The 25,478-nt window shown below is 37.8% G+C and overlaps 1 protein-coding gene across 8 annotated transcripts in view; it reads left to right on the top strand.

Moving 5' to 3' along the window:
* Window positions 1-25,478, top strand: part of LOC106096016 (longitudinals lacking protein, isoforms F/I/K/T) — a 366,249-nt gene that overhangs the window by 226,639 nt on the left and 114,132 nt on the right. Inside the window, exons 7-8 of one of the 8 annotated variants that reach the window (XM_059370248.1) lie at window positions 9,765-10,097; window positions 13,181-21,281. The exons of the other annotated variants lie outside the window; for them this stretch is intronic. Coding sequence (XP_059226231.1) covers window positions 9,765-10,097; window positions 13,181-14,502 — 1,655 coding nt within the window. The 3' untranslated portion in view covers window positions 14,503-21,281. Of the gene's footprint in view, window positions 1-9,764; window positions 10,098-13,180; window positions 21,282-25,478 lie in introns of those variants that run through there. 8 annotated transcript variants of the gene reach the window in all.

The following is a 25,478-nucleotide window of genomic DNA, read 5'->3' as shown; positions in this document are numbered from 1 at the left end:
ACCACCGTAACACAGAGGTTAGTATGACCGCCTACAACGATTGGGTTCAAATTTTGTCGAGAAGATTAGAAACATTTTTTCAGCGGTGATTATCCTCACCTTATTCTGGCGACATTTGTTAGATACTATGCGATGTTAAGAGTTCTCCACAAATAGGTGTCGCAGAGCAGCACGTCGTCCGGACAATTTGACCATGAATTAATTTAGTCAAAAACGTAATGTTTAGCATGGTTCTACGACTTTTTAATGTAGGAAGCTTTATACGATTTAATCGGTACTCATACGAAGGTAATGAACTTCTGTCCCACCCATTTCGACGGAGACAAAATAGTAGAAATTGTTTTTGAACCGATTCTTTCAAATCAGAATGAATATTGTAGTACGGATCCCATACAACTGAACTAACTCTAAGTTATTAAAAAGCGCCAGTAACTCGCCTCTTGATATCAAGTATGATAGGCATTCAGTATTTAAGCAAGAGTCGGTGCTGCTCGGCCTCCCATTTAGCGCTACGGTGGCCTCCATTTCAGCATATAGGCTTAGAAAAGTTCTTTATGGGTTTTTTTTCAATCGGGGTAGCCAATTTTTCTAATTCTACCTAATTAAAACAATGTAGGCTTCATAAAAATCCAAACATTTTCCAAGTGATTTTCTTTATGAGATCTTATTTTTATTACCATTAAGTAGTTGAATTATAGGTAAAACCCTGGTTTTTGTGTTTAGCCACATTTTGAGAGGAAATTGGATTCCAAAAAAAGCTTGATATTGAAAATTTTTATGAATTTTTGAGAAGTTTTGTTTTTATCCATCATTGATAAAAATTTTGATATCCTCAAAATATTAGTTTTTCTTTGTGCTTAGACCCATAAATTTCATCTCTTCAGTAAAGGCTTTGCAATATCCATAATTACAACAGCGCGTCTTACCATATTTCATTTTATATAAAGTTTTTCGTTGTTGTCTGGGCTCTAGAATGCTCTAGAACTAGAAGCGGCGCTAAATGCTTTTGATATCGTGTTTTCGCTCTATATAAGATAAAATCACTATCCATACATCAAAGTGTAATATTTAAATATACATACAACAATATTTAGTTTATCTACATCATTCTTATATTTAGCCACAACAAACAATATTCCTATGTACCCTTATGATTTATTGAGTAAAGTTTTCTTGCACTCACTTTTTTGTTTTAAGAAGTATGGTTGAAAAAAAATCCTCATCAATTTTATTTCTAATTATTTTAAAATTGTTTAACTTAGTTGCAGTTATGATTTTCCTTTTCTTTTGTAACTACAAACTATCTTTTTTTTATTTATTTATAATTTTTTTCACAATTTTTTTTTTTACGATAACACTTTGCATATGGCGACACATTTCAATTAACCTATTCCTTTTTCTTTCTTTTTCTCCCTCCACACACCAATCGATACCCTCATTTGGCCCTGTTCATCATTTGCCTGCCTTTACCCTTTAGAGAATTACTGGACCATATCGGTGAAATCGGTGACATCGCTCAACAATATCGCCCTGGAGGAGATCAAACAGAAGCAGGAACGTTTAAAGCCAAAAATTTTGATAAAAGGTTCACCCAAGTCCCATAGTCATGCAAATACCCCGCATGAGGTCAGCAGCTGCAATGCAAATTCATCACCCAGCAGTGCATTTGGAGGAGGTGTAGGAGGCTCTGGCAATATGCCACATGTATGTCCACGCTGTGAGAAGGCCTACACGTATAAAAAGAATCTGTCACGTCATTTGCGTTTTGAGTGTGGCATTATGCCTCAAGAGAAATGTCCCTTCTGTGGTTATTTGACACGTTACAAACATAGTCTGCATGTACATGTGAGGACCCAGCATCCGGAATATTATGATATTGAAAATAAGACCTATAGGCCAGCTCCTGCAGCAGCAGCAGCAGCAATGTGCACAAATGTGGCCGATCTTAAAGGAAATTAGGTAGTAGTCAGTCGGGCCTACATTAATCTAGGACCCTTAGATACAGATAACCCACCTTAATTAGGAAGAAAAAAAAAAAAACAATTGTCGTTGTATTTGTACATACTGGACAGTAATCCAGAACTTTTTTCCTTTGAGCAAAATTATACATAAAATTTTTTCAATTGTAAAAAAATAATTTCCGCTAATGCATGGCAAATTCCGCGGATTATTTAAATTCCAAATCCTACATTCAATAAGTCTTACATAGTTTATCATAAGGAATTTGACAATGCCTTAGCAAAAAGAATGCCATGGCTTTTAAAGGGCTATTCGTTTATAAGTTTTTCGAAATTTTTGCTTTTTTAGTATAGTTTTTGAAATAAAAAAAAAAAAACATTTTTTTGTTGCTTCTTTGTTGAAGCCCGAGGTCTCCATTATAAAAATATCCACAAAAAAATAATTGATCAGACAATTTTCTTCAGTAACTTTTCTAGGAGCAAATCTTTCCGCTTAACAAAATTCTCATGATCATCAAGCTCCATCAACTCTACAACTAAAGTAATCATATACATGACCTACCGGCTTAAAACAGGCATAAATAGCTCAAAACTATTCCACTATTCCACGTGTGGTCTGCGAAACAGTGCAACATAGGCAACAATGCTGTTGTTATTGGCATGTTCTAGGGATATGAAAAGAAAAGACAATAAAAAAAAGCAATCGGTTTCCAAATGAAAACCAGAAAATGTCCAACTCGGAAGTGGATGGGAAGTCACTGTTGTTGCAATCAATGTAATTGCACACATGGAAGATTGGAATCTCTGCAATCTTCAAATAATAGAGAATAATGTTGATAGAGATAGATTTGATTTGAGTATGGTATATTGATCTGCAGATGAACCAGAACGACCCAATTTTAATAACAACACCTTGTGTGTGTATAATCTTTATAAAATTGTATAAAATATTTTTTTTCCTAGGGAATTTGCCATGCAGTAATACGTTTACCCCAATTATAGTATAGAAATATATATATATATATATATATATGTATTTGATTGTGTCATTTATAGTGTTTCTATGAACTGTCACTGTCCTAAATGGTTGTTTATTGAGGAAATTTTCCAGAATTGTTTTAAAAATTAGCTAGTCTTAAGAATATTGAAGTGATTGCTCCCCATAGGATTTTCAGACATTTGAACTACTCCCCTAGGTGTTTTTCTCAAAATCGGTTCTGTTTTTTGGTTCACCCTATCATTAGTTAATTGGATATTTGACATTGAAAATATGTGGACAATAACTTACCATTACAAGTTCTTTACTTGACTCTTGGTATATAAAAAAAAGGAAAATAGCTCATTTATAAAGACTTGCTTCTCTTCCCATGCCCTCTCTGGCGGGGGGAAAATCCCCTATAGTTGCTTCTTTGACATCAAGCCATATTCTTTGCACAAATGTGTTATCCTGTAATCTTTGTGGGGGACTTGGTAAAATTAAGCTTAGGCAGGGAACCATCCCGACGAGATGGAAGGTTCGGAACCACTATACCATTTCATGCACAAAACGGCAAAAAGTTTTTTGGAATAGCAGTTCTAAGAAAAATAGTTTTGAACATCATTGAGCTTAGACTTGAATCGAGCAGCATTCATTGTGAGAAGCTTGCCTCTGTTCCTTAATCGAATGTTCATGGACATATTTTGCATTTGCAGTTATGAAAATTCCTTCTCTGTTTCTCTAGAACATTCTTTATAACTTTCGTTGTAATGTAAAAGCTATGAAAGCTTAGGCATAGGTTGAAGGTCACGGGCTACTCAGGATAACTGACATCCTGTTGTGCGAAATACTCGGCCACATGGCATTTGTCGTTCTGCAACCCACAGCAACATGCCTTGCCTCATTCGCGCGGTTATTGTAGAAAGCGTCCACCCTACCAAGAAGCTCGCTGTAGCACGATTTCAGTGATCCATTCCTGACCAATTCGTCAAATGGTTTGTTGCTATTGTTGATGAAGATTAATTTGTTGTTGTAGCGTCCTCGTCAAGCTCCTCTAGGTGAGCAAGCTCGTTCCGCGAGAATAGAGTGATCATTGGTTATATAAAGGCGCCAATAACTCGCCTTGTCATATCGAACATCATAGGGCGCCAAGAGCCGGTGGCGCCCGACCGCTCGCTGAGACTTTCCGCTCGATACCGCTGATTGTCCGCGACTACCGTTGCAGCTTCTCCGTATGGAGCATTCCACTATCCGCAACCTGTGAACGCTCACAGCTAAGCTTCTAGTGATAGTAAAGAACAACACACTGATCGGACCTCAATGTTCCAGCCTGTGTGGTGGTCACAAGAGGTAGCGCTCCTCGTCAAGCTTCATAGGTGAGCAAGCTCGTTCCGGTTCAAAGGAACATTATGGCTATTGGTTATTTAAAAAAATACGTCAATAATTAGCCTTGACATATCGAGTATTACAGGCGCTCAATATTTAAGCAAAAGACAGTGCCGGCCGACCTCTCCTTGAGGCTCTACATCTAATGTCATTGGTTGACCGCGACTACATTTACAGCCACCCCTACGGAGCATTCCACTATCCGCCGCCTGTGGAGTCGCTCGGTCGCTCTCTGTTGAGTTTCTCCTGATGACGTTGAACACCACACAAATTGGAGCTTAGAGTTGCACCCCCAGAGAAATATGTTGGTAAAAACAGCAAAAATGTGTGCTGAAACAGCAAAAATGTTTGCTGAAACAACAAAAATGCTTGCTAAAAAAACAAAAATGTTGGCTGAAACAGCAAAAATGTTTGCTGAAAATGAGACAGCAGTAATTTTTCGCTAAAACATCACAATGTCCGCCCTGCCACCTATGGCACAGTGTCCGGTTATGACCCTTTCAATGTGCCTGCAACTTCCTTCAGAACGCCTGTTACTCCTTCGTCCTCCTTCGATGACAGGCCAGAGCGCCTTAGCGGTCCGGCAACCATCCGCTGAGTCCCATCTCGCCACCGACCCCGCTCTTGCTATGTTCTATAGCTCGACAAATGGCAAGTAGACAATGCCTGTGACTGGTTCGCCCTTCATACCTTCATGTGCGGAAACCCATATCAGCTAGCGGGCTCTCTACTGAGCTGATATATTCTCCAGATGACGTCGAACACCACACAATTCGGAGCTCGGAGTTCCACACCGCACCCAGAGTAAAAACCGCTAAAATGTTTGCAGAAATAGCAAAAATGTTTGCTGAAAATGGGGCAGCAATAATTGTTCGCTAAAATAGCACAGTGTTCGCCCTGCGGCCTATGGCACAGGGTCCGTTTAAAAACCCTGTCAATGTGCTCAGCGACTTCCTATAGAACGCCTCTTACTCCTACGGTCGATGACAAGCCAGAGTGCTTTAGCTGTCCGGCCCCGACCCCACTCAGGTCATCTTATTTGCTATGTTCTGCAGCTCGACAACTGGCACGTAGACAATACAGGTGACTGGTTCGCTCGGAACAGATGAACCGCTCTTGGCGTATTCGTCCGCTCCCCCTCATGTCCGGGAACCCATACCAGAGTTACATTGTGGACCCGAGGCCAGTGACTCCAAACAATCCGCCACACACCTCGACTTTACTGTTCTCGAACCCAAGGCCTTGAGCGCCACCATGAAAATGTGCCCATGAACATACTATTAAGGAACGGAGGGCAAAGAGCGTCGCCATAGGTTAGGTTAGGTTGAAAAGAGAGTGCGAATATTAATCAGCCCCATATCACTATGGATGCACACCTAAGCCAAAGTAACCTCAAAAAACGAACAGAGACTTATAGTCTGGAATTCCGTGCTATTTACAAAATTCCTAATAGCTTTTCTTATCATGCCCCTTAGTGGCGTGCCGCCGTCATACTGTTCATGGGTTTTGAGGGCGGTAGATCCCTTACCAGAATTTCTCTTGCGACTAGCGTAATGGCACAGACCTCTGCCTAAAAGACTACACTCGTCCGGTAGTATTCAGAGACATACCGATAATGAGTGCGTCCAGTTTCCCTGCCACCGTAGCGCAGAGGTTAGCATGTTCGCCTATGACGCTGAACCGCTGGGTTCGAATCCCAGCGAGACCATCAGAAACAAATTTTTCAGCGGTGGTTTTTTCCTCCTAATGCTGGCAATATTTGTTAGTTACTATGCCATGTAAAACTTCCCTCCAAAGTGGTGTCGCACTGCGGAACACCGTTCGGACTCGGCTATAAAAGGGAGGCCCCTTATCATTAAGCTTACACTTGAATCGGACTGCACTCATTGATATGTGAGAAGTTTGCCCCTGTTCCTTAGTGGAATGTTCATGGATAAAATTTGCATTTTTGCACCCAACATGTTTGCTGTTTTTCTAAGGAATATCTTTGGGTTTACGCTTTTGACAATTTTTTTTTCATTTCGGGAGGTCCAGAGGACACTATGGCGCTGAAGAGGGACCCTAACTAGGCACCGAAACGTCTGTTAAAGATGTGTTTGTCCGTGGTCCATCTGCCTGTGCGTCTGGCTATTTCGTTTCTTTAATCAATAAAAACCTTTCATTCTCATGGTCAAACAGCCAGTATCACTCCCCTTTGGGAGTTAAATGATCAACGACCAGCCCATGACAGGCAAACATAACGAATGAATCTGAAATTGTTTTCACTTTTTCATTTCGAAATCTTTTTTTTAAGTGAAACAAAATTTTTAAATTAAAACTAGGAATATGTTCTTAGGCCATAAAAAGAATTGTCAAGGTAATTTTCCAAAAAAAAACCCTATCTTTGACAAAAACATGTGTATTTAAAATTAGATTTTTCTTGTGGTTTATTATGTAGCTCGAAATCATGAAGAAAAAACAGGTGTCATTGTTTTTTGCTTGTTTAATATTATTTTTATTTCTGCCAATATTTCGTGAAATCTTCGATACTCATCTTCTGGGTGAGAATTTTGAGTTGAAAATATTTGACTTGTTCGTCAAACTGCTGCAGAATAACTGTTGTAAAATAGCAGTTTGATGAAAAAGTCAAATATTTTCAATGCCAGGAGTTGTAAAATAGCAATTTGACAAACAAGTCAAATATTTTAAATTAAAAAATCTCACCCAGGAGATGAGCATCGACAATTTCTTGAAATATTGACAGAAATAAAGATAATATTAAACAAGCAAAAAAGCAATGACGTATGTTTTTCTTCTTGGCTCTGATCGGTGCAGATTTGGATATAGCTGCCATATAGACCGATCCGCCGATTTAAGGTCTTGGGCCCATAAAATGGGGCATTTATTGTCCGATTTTGCCAAAATGTTGTGTTAAATTCGATCCGCCGATTTAAGGTCTTGGGCCCATAAAATGGGCCATTTATTGTCCGATTTTGCCAAAATGTGGGACATTGGGTTGTGTTAGGCCAGATCCGTCCAGATTTGGATATAGCTGCCATATAGATCGATCTCTTGATTTAAGGTCTTAGGCCCAAAAAAGACGCATTTATGGCCCGATTTCGCCGAATGTCGGGACGGAGAGTTGTGTTAGACTCCTCGACATCTTTCTGCAATTTGGCTCAGATCGGTCAAGATTTGCATATAGCTGCCATATAGAACGATTTCTCTATTTATGGTTTTGGGGCCATAAAAGGCGCATTTAATGTCCGATTTCTCCGAAATTTGAGATAGTGAGTTGTGTTAGGCTCTTCGACATACTTCTGCAATATGGCCCAGATCATTTCAAATGTGGATATAGCTGCCATATAGGCCGATCTCTCGATTGGTTTGGGATCCATAAAGGCGTATTTATTGTCCGATTTCGCCGAATTTTTGGACAGTGAGTGTTAGGTTCTTCGACATCCTTCTTAAATTTGGCCTAGATCGGTCCAGATTTGATCATAGCTTCCATATAGAACTATCTCTCGATTAAAGGTCTTGGGCCCATAAAAGGCGCATTTATTGTGCAATTTCGCCGAAATTTGCGAGAGTGATTTGTGTTAGGCACTTTGACATCACTCTTCGATTTGGCCCAGATCAGTTCAGATTTTAATATAACTGCCATATAGAACGGTCTCTCGATTTTAAAGTTTCCCCTATAAGGCACATTTTGACTTTGTTACTCTTTTCGATATCCGTTTCTTATATGGCTCAGATCGGTCTATATTTGGATATAGCTATAAAAAAAGACCAATATATTGTTCTATTGAATTGAAATTGAACAAAGACTTGTACTTATTAGACCACTCAATGTCCCTGCCGAATTTGGTTTAAATTGGACCATATTTCGATATAGAGTCTATGGAGTTATAAATAATGGATTTTTCACCCGATTAGGACGAAAGTTGGTTTGCATATATATCCGAGGTGGAGGGTATCCAAAGTTCGGCCCGGATTATTGGAAAAATCCCTAGAGTCCCCTAAATGCAAAGCCTAGGCCATTCATTGGGCGCCAGGTTGTTAACCACAATATTATAAATAATAAGGTCAAGAAATTTTCCAACCATAGATTTCTCTAAAAAAAATTAACAAAATTTGAATCATTTTTCATGATTAGATTAATTAAAAAAATTCTTTAAAAAATTTCGATTATTTTTTAATTGATTAGTATACAATTTTTTAATTAAAAATGGATCAATTGCCTTTTTACACAACGTTGGATGATATTATCATTTTCTTTATTGGCAACGGTTGCAATTAAAAAATCAATTCGATCAATTAATGTAGTGATTAAACCGAATTGCTTGTTTTTTTGTACTTTTACCTCATAACACAGACCGATTTGAGAATTTATACTTGGTGTACATGGGATATTATTTTTTTTAAATAATTTTTATTCAGGTTGAGTTTAGTTTTTAACTGTTAAAAGTCTTTTGTTAAGCTGAACATAGTTAGAGGGTAGCAGATATACCTTTCGTATATAATACCAATGTCAAATGTCTTAATACGTTTAGTGTTGTTGTGTTTCCTTATTAAAATAAGCAAAAAAAACGAAAGAAAAAAGTTTCCTTATATTTTTTGATCTCAGGCTAGTCTTGTTTTATTTCTATCCCAGCCTTTTTGTTCTAAGTCATTTAAGAAAGAAAAAACCAAAACAAAAAAAAAACGAAACGAAACTGCAAAACATTCCCCCCCAATTACCCAGCGACAGCAGGTAAGCTTGAAAGTAATTTGTAAAAGTAAAGCAGTAACCATTTTGTTGTTCACTATTATAAAAACAGAAAAACAAAACAAAACAATAATACGTATAATTAAATTTAGTAATAAATAATTTTAGTCATTTCTAATACAAAAAAACACTCTATGATGAATATGTTGCCAATAAAACAAGACGAAAGAAAATTAAAAAAAAAAATGAAAATTAAAAAAAAACTGAAAATCAAAAACAAAAATGTGTAGTTATTTTGTTGCTATGATGAAGTGAGACAAGTTGATTGAATTTAAAAAACTCAACTGGTATTTTGTATGTCTATTATTAATTAATTTATTTTTCTTTTATTAACCCAAATTCTTGTAACATTTTTATTTTAAACAAAATCCAAAAAAGTGGTTTAAGGTTTTTTTTTAAATAATTTTTTTTATTTTCTCCCCCCACCCTTCCTCACCCCTCAAATTTGTATTTTGCTTGTATTTTATTAATACTTAATTAAGTGGGAACAATAAAGGCCCTTGGTTCAGCCTTTAAGAGTTTCCAACTTTCTATAGCTCTAGTCGTGTTAGCGCTGTGAAATTTCTCTTCTTTATTATCTTTAGATTAATTTCTATTTTTTTTTATGTTTCTATGCTGCTTTCGTTTGTTGTCTACACCAGCAAAATCAAAAAGAGTTTTATTTGTACTAATAATTCTTTTTTTTTTGTCTCAATAGCCAAACAAGACAAGTCCGAACAAACCGATATCAGCCCAGATGACTTTGAACTGGATGATTGCCTGCTGGAGAGCAATGACATTGTAATCACCCAAAATAAGGATGGTTTCATATTGCATGTCAAGAAATTGGGTAACATTACAACCGCCAAGCTATCATCACAGGATGAGGATCAAGTGGCCGCAGCTGCTGTGGCCGCTGCCACCAGTGGTCATGTGACGCAGTCACAACAATCGGCCCAAATCACTGAGATTCAGGAAGTGCAGGATGTCAAGCCCACATTTACCACTTTGACTACAAGTCCGTCTATTAAATTGCCCTCTACAGAGTGTGGTAAGTAAAATAATTTGGTGTTTTTTTTTTTTGTATATTTTTTTCTTTCAACAAAAAAGAAAGAATTGTGGTTATAAAGTGGTCATAGCTTAAACACCACACAAATTCAGCTAGCTCCTAGCTCGTTTGGCTCCAAAGGAGCAATCGCCCAGGGAACATCATGGCCATTGGTTCTTTAAAGGCGCCAACAACTCGCCTTGTCATATCGAGCATCATAGGCACTCAGTATTTATGCAAGAGCCGGCGCCTCCCGGCCTCTCACTGAGACTCTCCGCTCCGTACCGCTGATTGACCGCGACTGCAATTGCAGCTACTCCGTATGGATCATTCCACTAACCGCAACTTGTGGACGCGGCCGGAAGCTCGCAGCTAAGCTTCTCGTGATAACAATGCAGACCACACAGATTGGAGCTCAAAGTTTCAGCCTGTGTGGTGCTCATAGTTATACCGTGCCGGGACAGTCAGGAAAATTTTGTCATATCTGTCTGAGAGATTCTGTCATATCTATGAGAGATGTCCCATAAAAGTCTAGGCTCAATGATAAGGAACTTTCCTTTTATTAGTCCGAGTCGGAATGGCGTCCCGTAGAGCGAAACCATTTAGAAGAGATGTTTCCACGGCTGATAACCTATGGTAATTCCACGAGGAGGGAATAACCACCGCCGAAAATGTTTCTGTTGTTTCTGCAGGGATTTGTTACCGAGCGTTCAGAGTCAAAAGCCGGACATTCTAACCTATGCGCTAGGGTGGCCTCAAATCAGACCCAGATTAGACCTATGGTGGAAATTAAACTGCTAATCTCATCTCGCTAACAACTACTAGGGCGTTGATTGAAGTTTTCTTTAGCCCAAAAAATAGGTAAAAGCGTGTTAAGTTCGACTAGGCCGAATCTTATATACCCTCCACCATGCATCGCATTTGTCAAGGTCTTTGAATGGCCTTTTCAATATATATATGAGCTACTTCAAGTTATTGACCGTGCATGTCATAGCTGTTAGAAGTCAAGACCCAAGATCGGTTTATATGGCAGCTATATCAAAAGACGGACCGATTTGGCCCATTAACAATCCCAACCGACCTTCACTAATAAGAAGTATTTGTGTAAAAATTCAAGCGCCTAGCTTTACTCTTTACTTCTTAAATTAGCGGGCTTTCCACAGACGGACGGACGGACATATCTAGATCGACTCAAAATGTCATGACGATCAAGAATATATATACTTTATGGGGTCTTAGAAATTAAAATTGTTGTTTTTGTTCGGACCAACATAGGATTGAGGGTCTACTAGACAACGATAGTCCATTTGTTAAATCTCGAAATATTGATCTGCGAACTTATTAAGTCGGTCTAGGCAAGTCCATTCATCCGTCTGTTGAAATTTTTTATATTTACTTCTTCCAGATATTCCTGATAGGTTAGAGTCACAGTCTATTTTCTAAACAGACACACTTTAGTCCATTGTGATACCACAGTAGCTATCGCTACCAGGTCTCTGACAGCCGGTTGTATGTACCGGATTGAGCAGATGATGTCTTTCATCGGCAAGGGCTGCCGCCTCAGTGTACAACACACTGCAACAACAACTAGGCCTCTGGTGGAAGTCGAATCCAAGACCCCGCACTAATTGTTGTTGTTGTAGCCACATTTGCCGGAGAAGGTGGCGATCCTCGTCAGGCGTTTATAGATGATCAAGCTAGTTCCGGTCCATATTAAAGCCATCAATAACTCGCTTTGTCATATCGAGCATTATAGGCACTCAGTATTTAAGTAGGCAGTGCTGGCCAGCCATTCACCTTTCCCCTCTCACTCTCTAGTCGATACCGCTGATTGTCCCCGATCACAGTTTGGATCTCAAAGTTCCAGTCTGTAGGGTGTTCATAGTTATCCCGTGGCGGAACCCCGCACTGGTAATCCGAGAACGCTACAAACTCGGCTACCGGGGCTAGCCCCTAGAAGCCTCAATTTTTAAATAATTGTTTTTGATGTTAGCATGTGAAGTAAGTAAGCCATGGCAGCCGGTTGTACTTACCGGATTGACCCAATGGATTCCTTCATCGGCAAGGGCTTCCGCCACAGTGTAGAACACTCTGCTACAACAACGATTATGCCTTCCAAAGACGTTGTCCCGATTGGACTTCATGAGCCCACAAATCACATAATTTTTGTACGGTTTGGTTGAAATTAGTTTTGGGAGTTACGATTGTATCCTTAAACACTCACGTTAATGACGCCTAGATGGGTCCACAGATAAATATAGCCTCACATATCAAGCCGATTTCGATTTAGTTGAATTTGGTACGTGTTATACGTTATATACCACTCGCACCAAAACCCAGTCAGATTTTTCTATTAACAGATATAGCCAAAATCCCCGAATATAGGTTCCTGATTCTCTAGGCGCCTCAATTTGTATCCAATTTAGTTGAAATTTGGTACGTCTTTTCTGCTCTTACCACCAGGTAACATTTGGCACACTATGAAAATCGATGCCCTGATATGACTTTTTGAGATCCTAGAATGGTCAATCGAAGGCCACAGTGGTGCAGAGGTTAGCATGTCCACCTGTGACGTCGAACGCCTGGGTTCATATCCTATGGCAGCCGGTTGTACCGGGCCGGGGTTGACCCGATGGAGTTCTTCATTCGTAATACACTGCTACCACAACAACAACAACGTCCGGGTTCATATTCCGGCGTGAACATCAGAAGATTTTTCGGCGGTGGTTATCCCCTTACTAATGCTGGCAACATTTGTTACCCTGCCATGTTTAAACTTGGCAGGTTAGTACACAACGAGAACACTTACGTTCTATTCAAGTGTGCGATGAGCGATGAGGGAGTTTCTTTGTAAAGCCATGTCCAAACGTTGTACCCCTGAACGACAACCCTTTGTAAAGATGTTTTGCAAGGCTAAAGGCCTTGCAAATGTTGCTAGCATTAGTGAGGCGTTAACCACAGCTTAATATTTGGCCAAATGCTCCCGCCATGACTAACCATGCTACCCTATACTCAATTCCATTCCATTGAAACTAATGATTTTCTTTTTCTACTTGTCTTCTGCTTTCTCCTCCCCCATATGCTAGAGCTAATCAATTTGAAGAAGATAATCCCCTCCTCGACGACAATCTCCACACATCATCCGCATGCAACCATTATACAAACCCAACAGATACCAGCAACTCATATACAACAACAACACCATCAACAACAGCATCAGCAACACCAGCAACATCAGCAACAACATCATCATCACCAGCAGCAACAGCAACAACAACAACAGCAGCAGCATCATCACCAGCATCATCAACAAACCGAACATCAAGAGATAATTGTCCATCAACACCATCCGCAGCAGCAGCATCACCAACTGCAACACCATCCGCAAGTACAAAGTATTGTTACCACCTCTCCCACGGCGCAAACCATCAATTTGATGGGGTTGCGCAACGTTCAGATCACCGAACAGAAGCCCATAGTGTCCCGCATTAAATATTCACGCGGCAAAGTCATTACCGCACCCACAACGGGCAGTGTGCAAATTGTGCAGACCCATGATGCCCAAACGCATGAGATTACCGATGGCACCAAATATGAGATTAGCGAAATCGACTTGAACAATCCGCAAACTTCGGCGGCGATTATCAGCGATCTGGTGAAATATGCCGAAATCGATGATATCGAACTGCCGGATGGCACTAAAATCGGCATTGGCTTTGCACCCACAGAGATCACCGAACATATGCAAACGACAGCCACCACCGCCCAAATAACCACCATTGATGCCGATGGCACAACACATCAGTTGCAAACACATCAGCCGCAACATCATCAGTTGCATGCGACCCAGGTGCATCACATACAAACGGCAGTGCAGGCGACTGGCCAACAACAACAACAGCAACATCATATTGTCCAACAACAACAACAAGCAGGCACCACTCATGTAGTGCACCATCAGCAATTGCATTTACAAGAACAGGATGACAATACCACCAGTGTGGAGGCGATATTGCCGGACACCATAACGGTGCACGAACAGCCCTCGATAACCAAAAGCTATACCATATTGACAGCCAGACCCATGAAACAGGAATCCACAACCCTAAGCGAATTGGATCATACCACAGGCACTACCTATGAGCTATCGTTGAGTGATTCATCGCTGGGACCCAACGATGAGAGAGGTGACGAGTCGAAATATGTGTGCCGCCATTGTGGCAAGAAGTATCGCTGGAAATCAACACTGAGGCGTCATGAGAATGTTGAGTGTGGTGGCAAGGAGCCATGCCATCCGTGTCCCTACTGCACGTACAAAGCCAAGCAACGTGGTAATTTGGGAGTACATGTGCGTAAACATCATCCGGATAAGCCACAGTTGGAAAGTAAGAGAGGACGTAAGATTTAAACACGAATGCGCCACACGTTGCGTGATGACGTTGCAGTGAAATGAAGGAGAAATTCGGGTGTCGAGAGGAGTAAGGTGAAGTTGAGTGCATAGCGAACATTGGGCATTTGCAAGGCAGCACGTGAGTAGGAAATGTTTTAGTTTCTTATTTCTTTCCTAATTTTCTTATCTCTTGGTTCTATTATTGTCACAATTTTTGTTTATATATTTCTCATTGATGTGATTTTTGCAAAGAGAAACAAGGGAGGGAAACACTAAAAACTAAAGGTTAGATATTAATCCGCCCCACCATATCACTATGGACAAACACCAAAGCCAGTAATCGGCTTGTTGTGCGCTCTAAAAACTCTAAAAAACTAAAGAATATAAAAAGGGAAATAAAAACTAAAAGAAATTGGAGTTGCTCCTAATCTCCTTAGTATGGAGGTTATTCGAATCGCGCTATTCCGTTTCTTATCGTTTTTAGTCATTTGAACTTCTTCAGATTCTAAGTAGTTCTATGGCTAGAATTGTCTATTAGCCCGTCGGCATAACAATAACGTTTAAAGGTTTTCACCTAAAATTTTACACAGCTACCTTTAATGGAGGTCTTTGGTGTTGTTCTTATTGTTGTTGTAACTACATTTTCTTGTGGGGGCGGCGATCCTCGTCAAGCTCCTGTAGATGAGCAAGCTTGTTTCAATCCAAAAGACCGATTGCCGCGGAAACACAGCGGTAATTGGTTATTTAAAGACTCCAATAACTCGCCTTGTCATATCAAACATCATAGGCACTCAGTATTTGTGCAAGAGCCGGCGCCTCCCGGCCTCTCACTGAGACTCTCCGGTCGATACCGCGATTGTCCGCAACTGCCGTTGCAGCTACTCAGTATGGAGCATTCCTCTATCCGCAACCTGTGGACGCGCCCGGTAGCTCGCATCTAAGCTTCTCGTGACAGCAAAAACATCACACTGATCAGACCTCAAAGTTCCAGCTTGAGTGGTGCACACAGCTATGCCTTGCCGGGAGGTCTTTGGTAGGTCTCTTGAGCTCTTTGACTTAAAATCAAGTAAAGTACGGCTCCACTTAGGCCTTTCAACACCCACATAAACTACGGTTCCACTTAGGCCTTCCCACACCCACGTTAACTACGGCTCAGAGAGGTCCTAAAATAGATATTGGTCCATGTGAATCGATTTCAATTATCACCGATTAGGTTGATATTTTGGTATGTTATACCGTTAAGAACTGATATTTTTGTTTCACACTTAAATATTATAGAGCCTTCCCATGGCAGACGGTTGTACGAACCGGATTTACCCGATGAAGTTCTTCATCGGCAAGGGCTGCCGCCTCATTGCACAACACACTGCAACACCAACAACAAGAGCCTTCTCTGATATTGTTATACCCTTCAGCTCTACTGTGGTACAGGGTATTATGACTCAGTGCATTTGTTTGTAACACCCAAAAGGAAGAGAGATAGAGCCATTGATAAATCTACCGATCGACTCAGAATTAATTTCTGATTCGATTTAGCTATGTCCGTCTGTCTGTCTGTCCGTCCGTCTGTCCATGTTAATTTGTATACAAACTACACGTCGCAAATTTCATCGGATCGTCTTCAAATTTGGTATGGGTATGTTTTTCGGCCTAGAGACGAAGCCTATTGGAATTGGAAAAAATCGGTTCGTCCGATTTGCAGCAATACTTCAATAAAATGGTAATTTGTAGGATGGATTTTTTTATGACTCTCAATATTACTGGTGAATTTTATAAAAATCGGTTCAGATTTGTTGACCGATTCTCTTGAAATTTTGTAGGATGGATTTTTTTATGACTCTCGATATTAAAAGTGAATTTCATAAAAATCGGTTCAAATTTGGATATAGTCCCATATATATGTTCGTCCGATTTGCAGTAACACATCAATAAAATGATCATTTGTTGACCGATTCTCTTGAAATTTGGAATGATGGATTTTCTTATGACTCTCGATATTAAAAGTGAATTTCATAAAAATCGGTTCAAATTTGGATATAGCTCCCATATATATGTTCGTCCGATTTGCAGTAATACAGCAAAAAAATGGTCATTTGTTGACCGATTCTCTTGAAATTTTGTAGGATGGGTTTTTTTATGACTTTCAAAATTACTGGTGAATTTCATAAAAATTGGTTCAGATTTTGATATAGCTCCCATATAATATGTTCGTTCGATTTGCAGTAATACTGCAATAAAATGATCATTTGTTGACCGATTCTCTTGAAATTTGGAATGATGGATTTTCTTATGACTCTCGATATTAAAAGTGAATTTCATAAAAATCGGTTCAAATTTGGATATAGCTCCCATTTATATGTTCGTCCGATTTGCAGTAATACAGCAAAAAAATGGTCATTTGTTGACCGATTCTCTTGAAATTTTGTAGGATGGGTATTTTTATGACTTTCAAAATTACTGGTGAATTTCATAAAAATTGGTTCAGATTTTGATATAGCTCCCATATAATATGTTCGTTCGATTTGCAGTAATACTGCAATAAAATGGTCATTTGTTGACCGATTCTATTGCAATTTGACAGGAAGGATTTTCTTATAACTCTCGATATTAAAAGTGAATATTATAGAAATCGGTTTAGATTTGGATATAGCTCCCATCTATATGTTCGTCCGATTTGCAGTAATACAGCAATAAAATGGTCATTTGTTAACCGATTCTCTCGAAATTTGGCAGGAAAGATTTTCTTATAACTACTCCATATTTCATAGAATTCGGTTCAGATTTAGATATATCTCTCATATATATATATCACCCGATTTTCACTCCTAGACCCACTGCAAGCGCATTTATTTACCAATCTTCCCAAAATGTTGTACAACGCTTTCCTCGACGAATTTCACACCATTTCGACCATAAAGTTTGGTCGAATTCGGTTCAGATTTTCAGATACAGCTCCCGTGTATTTGTTCGTCAGATTTTGGATAATTTGTTGTCATTTGTCAACCGTAGTTATTACATTTTAAACATATTTGCTTTGCTCGAAATTTGATACAGGAATTTTAATAATCAATCTGGATACATCCGCCGAGGTCCATCAAAATTTTGTGTTTATAGGGTAGTAGGTAGGGTATTATAAAGTCGGCACCGCTCGACTTTTGCCCTTACTGGTTTTTATTCAAAAATATCATGTTGTATAGGTTTAACACCCTTTAGCTAACCACCCAAACAGGATAAAAGCGTTCCTATATCCCCTACCCGTCCACAGTAACCACAGCAGAAAGTTTAGCAAAAATAATAGTTTTATGGTTCTTAAGAATTTCACTCTTGTATTGACTTGGCAATCCCTTCATAATTCGTACAATGTTTCTCCCAACGGATGCTCACTTTGATGAATCAAAATAATCCCTTAAAAGTTAAACATCATTAACTTTTACTCATTTTAAGTTAATTTTTTCTTAGATTTAGTTGCAGTGTTTTTGCTTTTGTTGTTTTTTTTTAAATACATTTTTATTATTGGACTGGTAGTTTTGTTTTGTTATTAATTTAATTTTTGTTCTTTGATATAAGAGAAAAAAAACACACATTAATTTTAAACATTTGTGTTATTAAATAAATATATTTTTTATAATGTTATCAGTATATATTTATGCTACCCCGAAAACTCGGAATAGCTGAGAGTTGGAAATAAAAAACAAACAAAAATTACTAAGTAATTTCTTCTAAGCGAAAACTTCACTGAACTCCTCTTATAGCCCTCGTTTTAAAAAAACAAAACAAATGTGCAAATATTTATATATATAAATATTTACAAAAAAGCTTGAAATTTTTTGAAAATTTTTACGCAGAACTATGTTTCAATATTTATGTATATTTTATAAATTTTCCTTCCATTTCCTTATTAAACATATACACATATTTTTTTTCAATTTTATTTGTTTTTTTTTTTATTCACAAAACTTGCAATAGCAGCAGCTTTAAAAGGTTTTTTAAAAAATGGTAATTTTTAAAATTACTTTAATTCATTTTTCTTTGAATAGTTTATTTTAAGATTTGTTTTTACCTGTTTTTTTTCTATTTTATAGATAATCGTAATTTTATAACTATGTTTAAATTTATTCATGTCATTCTACTGATTTGCTTTCACAAGGCAAACATTTCATATATTCAAAATCTTGTCTCTTATTACCATCTTTGAAGAATTTAGTTAAGGTAAAACGGCTGGAGTGTTGGGCTCATGCTTCAACTGTGAGTTCTTTGATATTTTTTAGGTTCATGCCTTGTAATACAAATGCAAATTATCCCATGAACAATCCATTAAGGAACAGTGGCGATACTTCTCTTACATGGCTTATTAACTCACAAGTGTTGCCAGCACTAGGGGAGATAAGCACCACTGCGAAGTTTTTCTGCTGTTCTCGCCGGAATTTGAACCCAGGCATTCAATGTTAAAGGCCGACATGCTAAATTCCCCAGCAAAATGTTTGCTTCCAAAGATGTAGAAAAAATTTAGTTTTTGGGGATCCGGATGTACTCCACACCATAGGCTACCATAGCGCATAGATTAGCATGTCCGCCTATGACGCTGAACGCCTGGTTCGAATCCTGGCGAGATCATCAGGAAAATTTTCAGCGGTTGTTTTCCCCTCCTAGTGCTGGCAACATTTGTGAGGTACTATGCAATGTAAAACTTCTCTCCGACACACAAGGGATGTCCCCAATATTTGCAGTGCATTGGCCCGCCGCTAGGCTACCCCGTTTCATAGAGAATTTTTACATGTCTGAAGGTCTCACATATGAAAAGTATCTGCATGTTTAAGAACGCAGTCCGTTCTCCTCACAGTTCCGCCCGCAACAACTGCCTCTTACAAAGCAGGTCTACAGGATATCCTCCAAGAGGCGGTAATGCTGGGTGGGTGCTGTTGTTGTAGCTACATTTTCATGTGGAGGTGGCGATCATCGTCAGGCTTCTATGGATGAGAAAGCTTATTCCGGTCTTAAGAACCGAACGCCTCGGGAACAGGGTGGCCATTGGTTACTTAAAGACGACAGTTAATAACCTTGTCATATCGAGCATTATAGGCACTCAGTATTTGTACAAGATCCAGTGCCGCCCGGCCTCTCATTGAGACTCTCCGCTCGATACCGCTGATTGTCCAAGACTACCGTTGCAGCTTCTCCGTATGGAGCCTTCCACTATCCGCAGCCTGTGGACTCGCCCAGTAGCTCGTAACTTAGCTTCTCGTGACAGCAATTAACACCACACAAATAGGACCTCAATGTTCCAACCTGTGTGGTGCCCACAACTATGCCTTACAGAGTTGGTGGGCGCTCACCACCCATTGCTGATGACGAGAAATAACTGCCCAAGAGGACCAGAACTACTCTGGCCTACATGGCATTCGGATGGTGTAACAGACTGAACTTGAATCGTTCAAGTTTAGACGATACTATTACAAATATTTGCCCTGCGTTTGGCACTACACCCCATGACACCAAACACCGAGGCACTATGGACCGATTCCGTTGAAGTAGTCAGATTTCTAGAGCTGTATCTAAGAACCATTGCCGGGTCAGGATGATCTCAGAGAAAACAATTGACTAGTAATTCAAAAGAAGAATCGATACAAACAACAACAAATTCTCAGTACCTTTGATTTAACTCCCATACAGTTCCGATTGGTCTATATGGCCCTTCGTGGCATTTTTTTGGGGTGGGGAGGCTCTCTCGACGCCCTGGATTCTTCTTTTTTTATCATATTTTGTACTCTACTACCAAACACCTTTCTTTTGAATCTCATATTCTGACGATCGGTATAAATGACCGTTTTGGGGGGTTTTTAGGATGGGACGTTCCCCTCAGATACTTAACCCCAAGTTTAAACATCAGATTCGAGTTTTTGAAGTGCTTTTAGAGTACAAACGCACATTTGCCTAAATCGGTACTCCTTTAGTGTTATCATCCCATTTTCTGGGAGGGGGCCTATAAACCCCTATGAAAATCAATAAAACGAGTGGATAAAATAGTGGATGCCCCTCGTTTTTTTTTCAGTAGAGGTTGCTATATATAAAGGCATCATTGTTTAAAATTTCAACTAAATCGCATAAGATTTGCGATAAAAGATAAAAATACCTCAATATCGAGCTAAAACTCTTTACCAAAGGAAATTTAACTACTACTAAATTTCCCATGAACATTCCATTAAGGAACAGGGGTAAACTTCTCACATACCAATGAGTGCTGTCAAATTCAAGTTTAAACTCAATGATAAGGGGCTTCCTTTTTATAGCCGAGTCCGAACGGCGTGCCACAGTGCGACACCTCTTTGGGGAGAAGTTTTTAGATTGCAAAGTATTTCACAAACGTCGCCAGCTTTAGGAGAGCATAACACCCGCTGAATATTTTTCTGATTTTCTTGCCAAGATTTAAACCCAGGCGTTCAGCATCATGCTTACCTCTGCGCTACTACGGTAGCCTCCGAATCTGGCAGCACCCATATATTTGAGATGTCTTACCTTCGTTTAAGTGTTAAGGCTTCAGCTAGATTTTCTGCGTAAAATTTTTCCTTATTAAAATACAATGGCTGTTTTTTATCCTTAAAGCAAGCATTTTTGCTTCGACCTTTTAAGCCTGCACAGTCATCCTTCCTCAAAACGACGACGCACGATTTTATTTTCGATCTAAAATAAACACATTTATTTTCGTTTGTTTTGATTTTTGTTTCATTTTAAGTAAAAAATGTCCTAAATAAAAAAAAATTAACTAGATTTTGGTTCTAATTTTTGCTCACGATGCAATTTACGGCGCCTAGAAATAGGTAGTTGTCAAACTACCTCTTAGTAGTTAAACTACCTATTTCTAGGCGCCGTAAATTGCATCGTGAGCAAAAATTTGAACCAAAATCTAGTTATTTTTTTTTATTTAGTAAATTTTTTACTTAAAATGAAACAAAAAATCATACATTCACGACTTACACTTTAACGAATTATGACGTGTGTGTTCGTGTATTCAAATTGTTACTAGAAGTCATTCGCGTACTTTATTTGCCAGCAGAAGAGAGCGGAGGAGTGCGTGAGAGCAAGCTAAAAATTGAGAGTTTAGTAATTGAGAGCTTGCAAATTTCTACTGTACGTTTTTTTTTGCAGTAGAAATTTGCAGCATCGTACAGCTATTTTATGAAATCCAGCTGTTTAATTCAAATAAGTTGAAAAAACGACTAGAGGCTATTCTTACTCTACTGTAAATTTTTACTGGAAAAGTACGAGAACAGACCTATTGTACACAAGATAAGGATTAAATTCCAGGTTTAAGCTTATTTCACTTCGATGTATGTATACAGCTGAGTACAATTTTTTCTCGCGAACTACACTATCTGTCAACTTGTTTTGGTTGTGTGTGAGTGTATTATAGTTAAGAACCATGATACACACAAGCAACGAAAACTGGCGCGAACTAGTAATGTACACAAAATTAGAGTTGCACTAATCACTGATGTTGACAGATAGTGCACTCAATATTTTGTTGTTGGGCAACTGCCACTACCTGTAAATGAATATATCTTGGATGTATGATGTTCTTTGCCTCATTTTACATACCCTTCAACAATACACATTTACTTTGCCCAAACATCAACCAAACTCCCCTCACCTCCTATGTTGTACCAATATTTAGTTGCGAACTTGTCACATGTCATCAACTGAGACACTTAACTTTAGCCTCAGACATGTAAAACTTCTCTCCCTACAGTGATGTTGCTCTGCGGTTTACCACTCCACTTTGGATGTGAATAGAAAGTTTCTCTAAATTCATTTAAAACTGAATTTTCCGCCAATCATTGTGATCTTCACACCCTCCTCAGCCGGATTGAATTGTCTCATAAATAGAGCCAGTCGACTATTTTCCTTTTGCCTATTTGAAAAGGATCTTTGTTGAAGATTTATTGAAAAATCATTTTCATATTATTCACTATCTCTAGACTCAACATACATGAAGTTTATAAAAGAAGAAGAATATCATTTCATAGAGTTTCCATTTGATAACCATTTTACTTAACAATTATTCTAATAAAAAAACAAATTTTTTTTGTTACAACAATGTTTTCTTTTATATAGAAATGTAATGATTCAAATACATTTTCCTTAATTGTTTGTGTAAATCTTAAAAATAAAACTGAAAAGAGAAAAAAAAGAAAAACAAATTTATGTTCAAAATAATTCTTAAATAAAGACTAGTTTTAAATTTTATTAGAAAATAGTGAGAAAAACAACAACAAAATACATATTTTGATATATATACATAATTAGCAAAATAAAAATCCATAAATGTTAGTATGTACCAACAAGCAAACACAAATTTATTTTCAATTATGAGAATTCAAAGGAAAAAATTAAAGAAAAAAAAATTCAACACTACCCAAGCACAACTTACAAGAAAAACAAGTAAATGTATGTATGTAACTACAAATATATATGTATCTTGATTATAGTAGACTATGTAAATGTTTAGAACAAAAAAGAAAAAAATTCAAAAATTCAACCACACTGAAGAATTATATATGCAAATATATGAAAGTGTTAGCAAAATTAACACACAAACAGCATTGTAAGTATATATAACATACACACATATATATATATATGAATACATTTGTAGTAGCCTAAAACAAATACATTCAATATAACAAAAACATTAAGAAAAAATTTCAAAAAAAAAGAATGATTAAGCAACCTAAAAATTATTAGAAAAACAAAAAAATGTATATTAGTTTTCTTTTTCTAGTAAACATAAATGTGTAAAAAACAAAAACAAATACAGAATACATTAAAGAAGAAGAAAAAAAAAACAATAAATATTTTAAATGTAATCAAATCGATTAATAAAAAAAATACTCTGAGTTTTATTCCAAAAGTAATGCGAGTGTAATTGGCCTTTTAAGTTGTATTACGTTTTTTTTTCTTACGTTTTTGTTTTTTTCTGCCATCTCAATTGGTTTTTCCCAAGAACTTCCACTAATATATTTCTCTTTATTTTTTAGGTGACTGAGACTGGAGATTGAGTTTTGGGATCAAAGAGTTCCTTCAAATGTACATCGACCCTGCCTGCCCTTTGGACAATGAGAGTATGGTGGCGTTATGGGTGCTATAGAAATGCTTTTTTTCACTCTTTCCATAAATCTATTTGCAGATTTCTTTCCTTTCCGCAATGTATTTGAGGATTTTCAATATTTTGAATTTTCAATATTTTTAGGATTTTCAATATTTTGAACTAACTTGATACTTGATAATTGGAAGCGTAAATATTATTGGCAATTATTAAATAGAAACAATGCATCTCCAAACTCCAAACTTTTAGACAGTATTGCTTTAAGGTGTGTTATTTTATGACATACTATTTACTCCAAAAAAAAAAACAACCTAAAACTACTCAAATCATTAACATATATCTTGTTTGGATACTGTTTTCTTCACACTCTTCATTTTCCTTATTTGTATTTTTTTTGTATTTTAGCAATTTAAAAATCTGAAATTAATTCAAATTTATCAAAAAAAAAAAAAGAACAAATTCCATTAAAATAATACAATAATATTCGAAAGATTAAAACTAAAATATTGAAGATCAAAAAGATGTTGAACAATAAGCAAATGCATGATGCGTTTCATTGAGCAATGGTTGTTTTATTTTGAGAAACGCTAATTTTTTGTGTTCTCAAAGTTAACATTATTTAAGGCGACTTCGGTTCTAACGAACTTATAATTTTTACAAACCTATAGTTTTACTCACAAAAACAGGTAAATTAAAAAATGAACGGGCCTATTGCGCTAGGTTCTTCAACAATATTGAAACAATTCCATAGCAGTCGGTTAAACGTTTCAAATTGTCCGATGGAGTTCTTCAATGACAAGGGCTGCTGCCTTAGTGTACAACACACTGCTACAACAACAATATTGAGAGTATGTTCAATATCGATCTTAGTCGTGTGGAGTCTGGTTTCCAAAGAAAGCCCATGAGAGACATGGATAATATCATCCTTCAGCTCTCTAATAGTTATGTCGTTGTTCTTTCGATATATCTAAAAGTTTTTTATTTCGGCAATGTTCGATTTGGTATGAAGATTTGAAATACTAGTCTCTGTTTTTTTTCCCCTTTTTATTGACATTGCTGATCGCTCTAGTCAAATCTTCAATCCGTTATATCTACTCGGCCATTGGCCTACACATTATTGTTTCAAGTCCAGAAGGCCAATGCAGCAACTTTTCTATAATCAAATCTTTCCGCTTAACACAATTCTTATGGTCATTAAGCTCGACTCCACTTTGGAGAAAAACCGACTAAAGTAATCATATACATTCACAGTCACTTTAAAACTAGACACAATATATTGTTCTTCCTCCATTAGAATCTCCGATACTAACTTTCATTGGTTGGTAGATGTTGAGCCCAACGTTGTTTTTGATGTTTTGAGCCTAAACTAATATCAGTTGTATGTATACACATTTCATATATATGAGCAGAGCCTTAAAAATTAACATCCTTGGATCTACATGAACGTTTAACAAGTAAAAGCGTGCTAGATTCGGCCGTGCTAAGATTCGGCATCTTATATATCCACCACTCCACCATGGATAGCATTTGTCGAGTTCTTTTGCGCGGTATCTCTTTTTAGGCAAACAAAGAATAATGAATAAGAACTGTTGTGCTATTGGAGCTATATCAAGTTATAGTCCGATTGGAACCATAAATGAATTTAATGCTAAACATTGTAGATGTCATTGTGTTATATTTCAGTCCATTCGGATAACAATTGCACCTTGTAGGGGTTCAAGAAGCAAAATCGGGAGATCAGTATATATGGGAGTTGTATCAAGCTATTGATCGACTCAGACCATATTGGACAAGTGTTTTGAAGGTTATGAAAGAAGCCGTTGTACAAAATGTTTGCCAAATCGGATGAGAATTGCGACCTCTAGAAGCTCAAGAAGTCAAGATCCCAGATCGG

The sequence above is a fragment of the Stomoxys calcitrans genome, chromosome 5 (assembly GCF_963082655.1).
Source record: "Stomoxys calcitrans chromosome 5, idStoCalc2.1, whole genome shotgun sequence".
Taxonomy (NCBI): Eukaryota; Metazoa; Arthropoda; class Insecta; order Diptera; family Muscidae; genus Stomoxys; species Stomoxys calcitrans.
The sequence above is the reverse complement of the archived record's forward strand: the minus strand, read 5'-3'. Positions and strand labels throughout refer to the sequence as shown.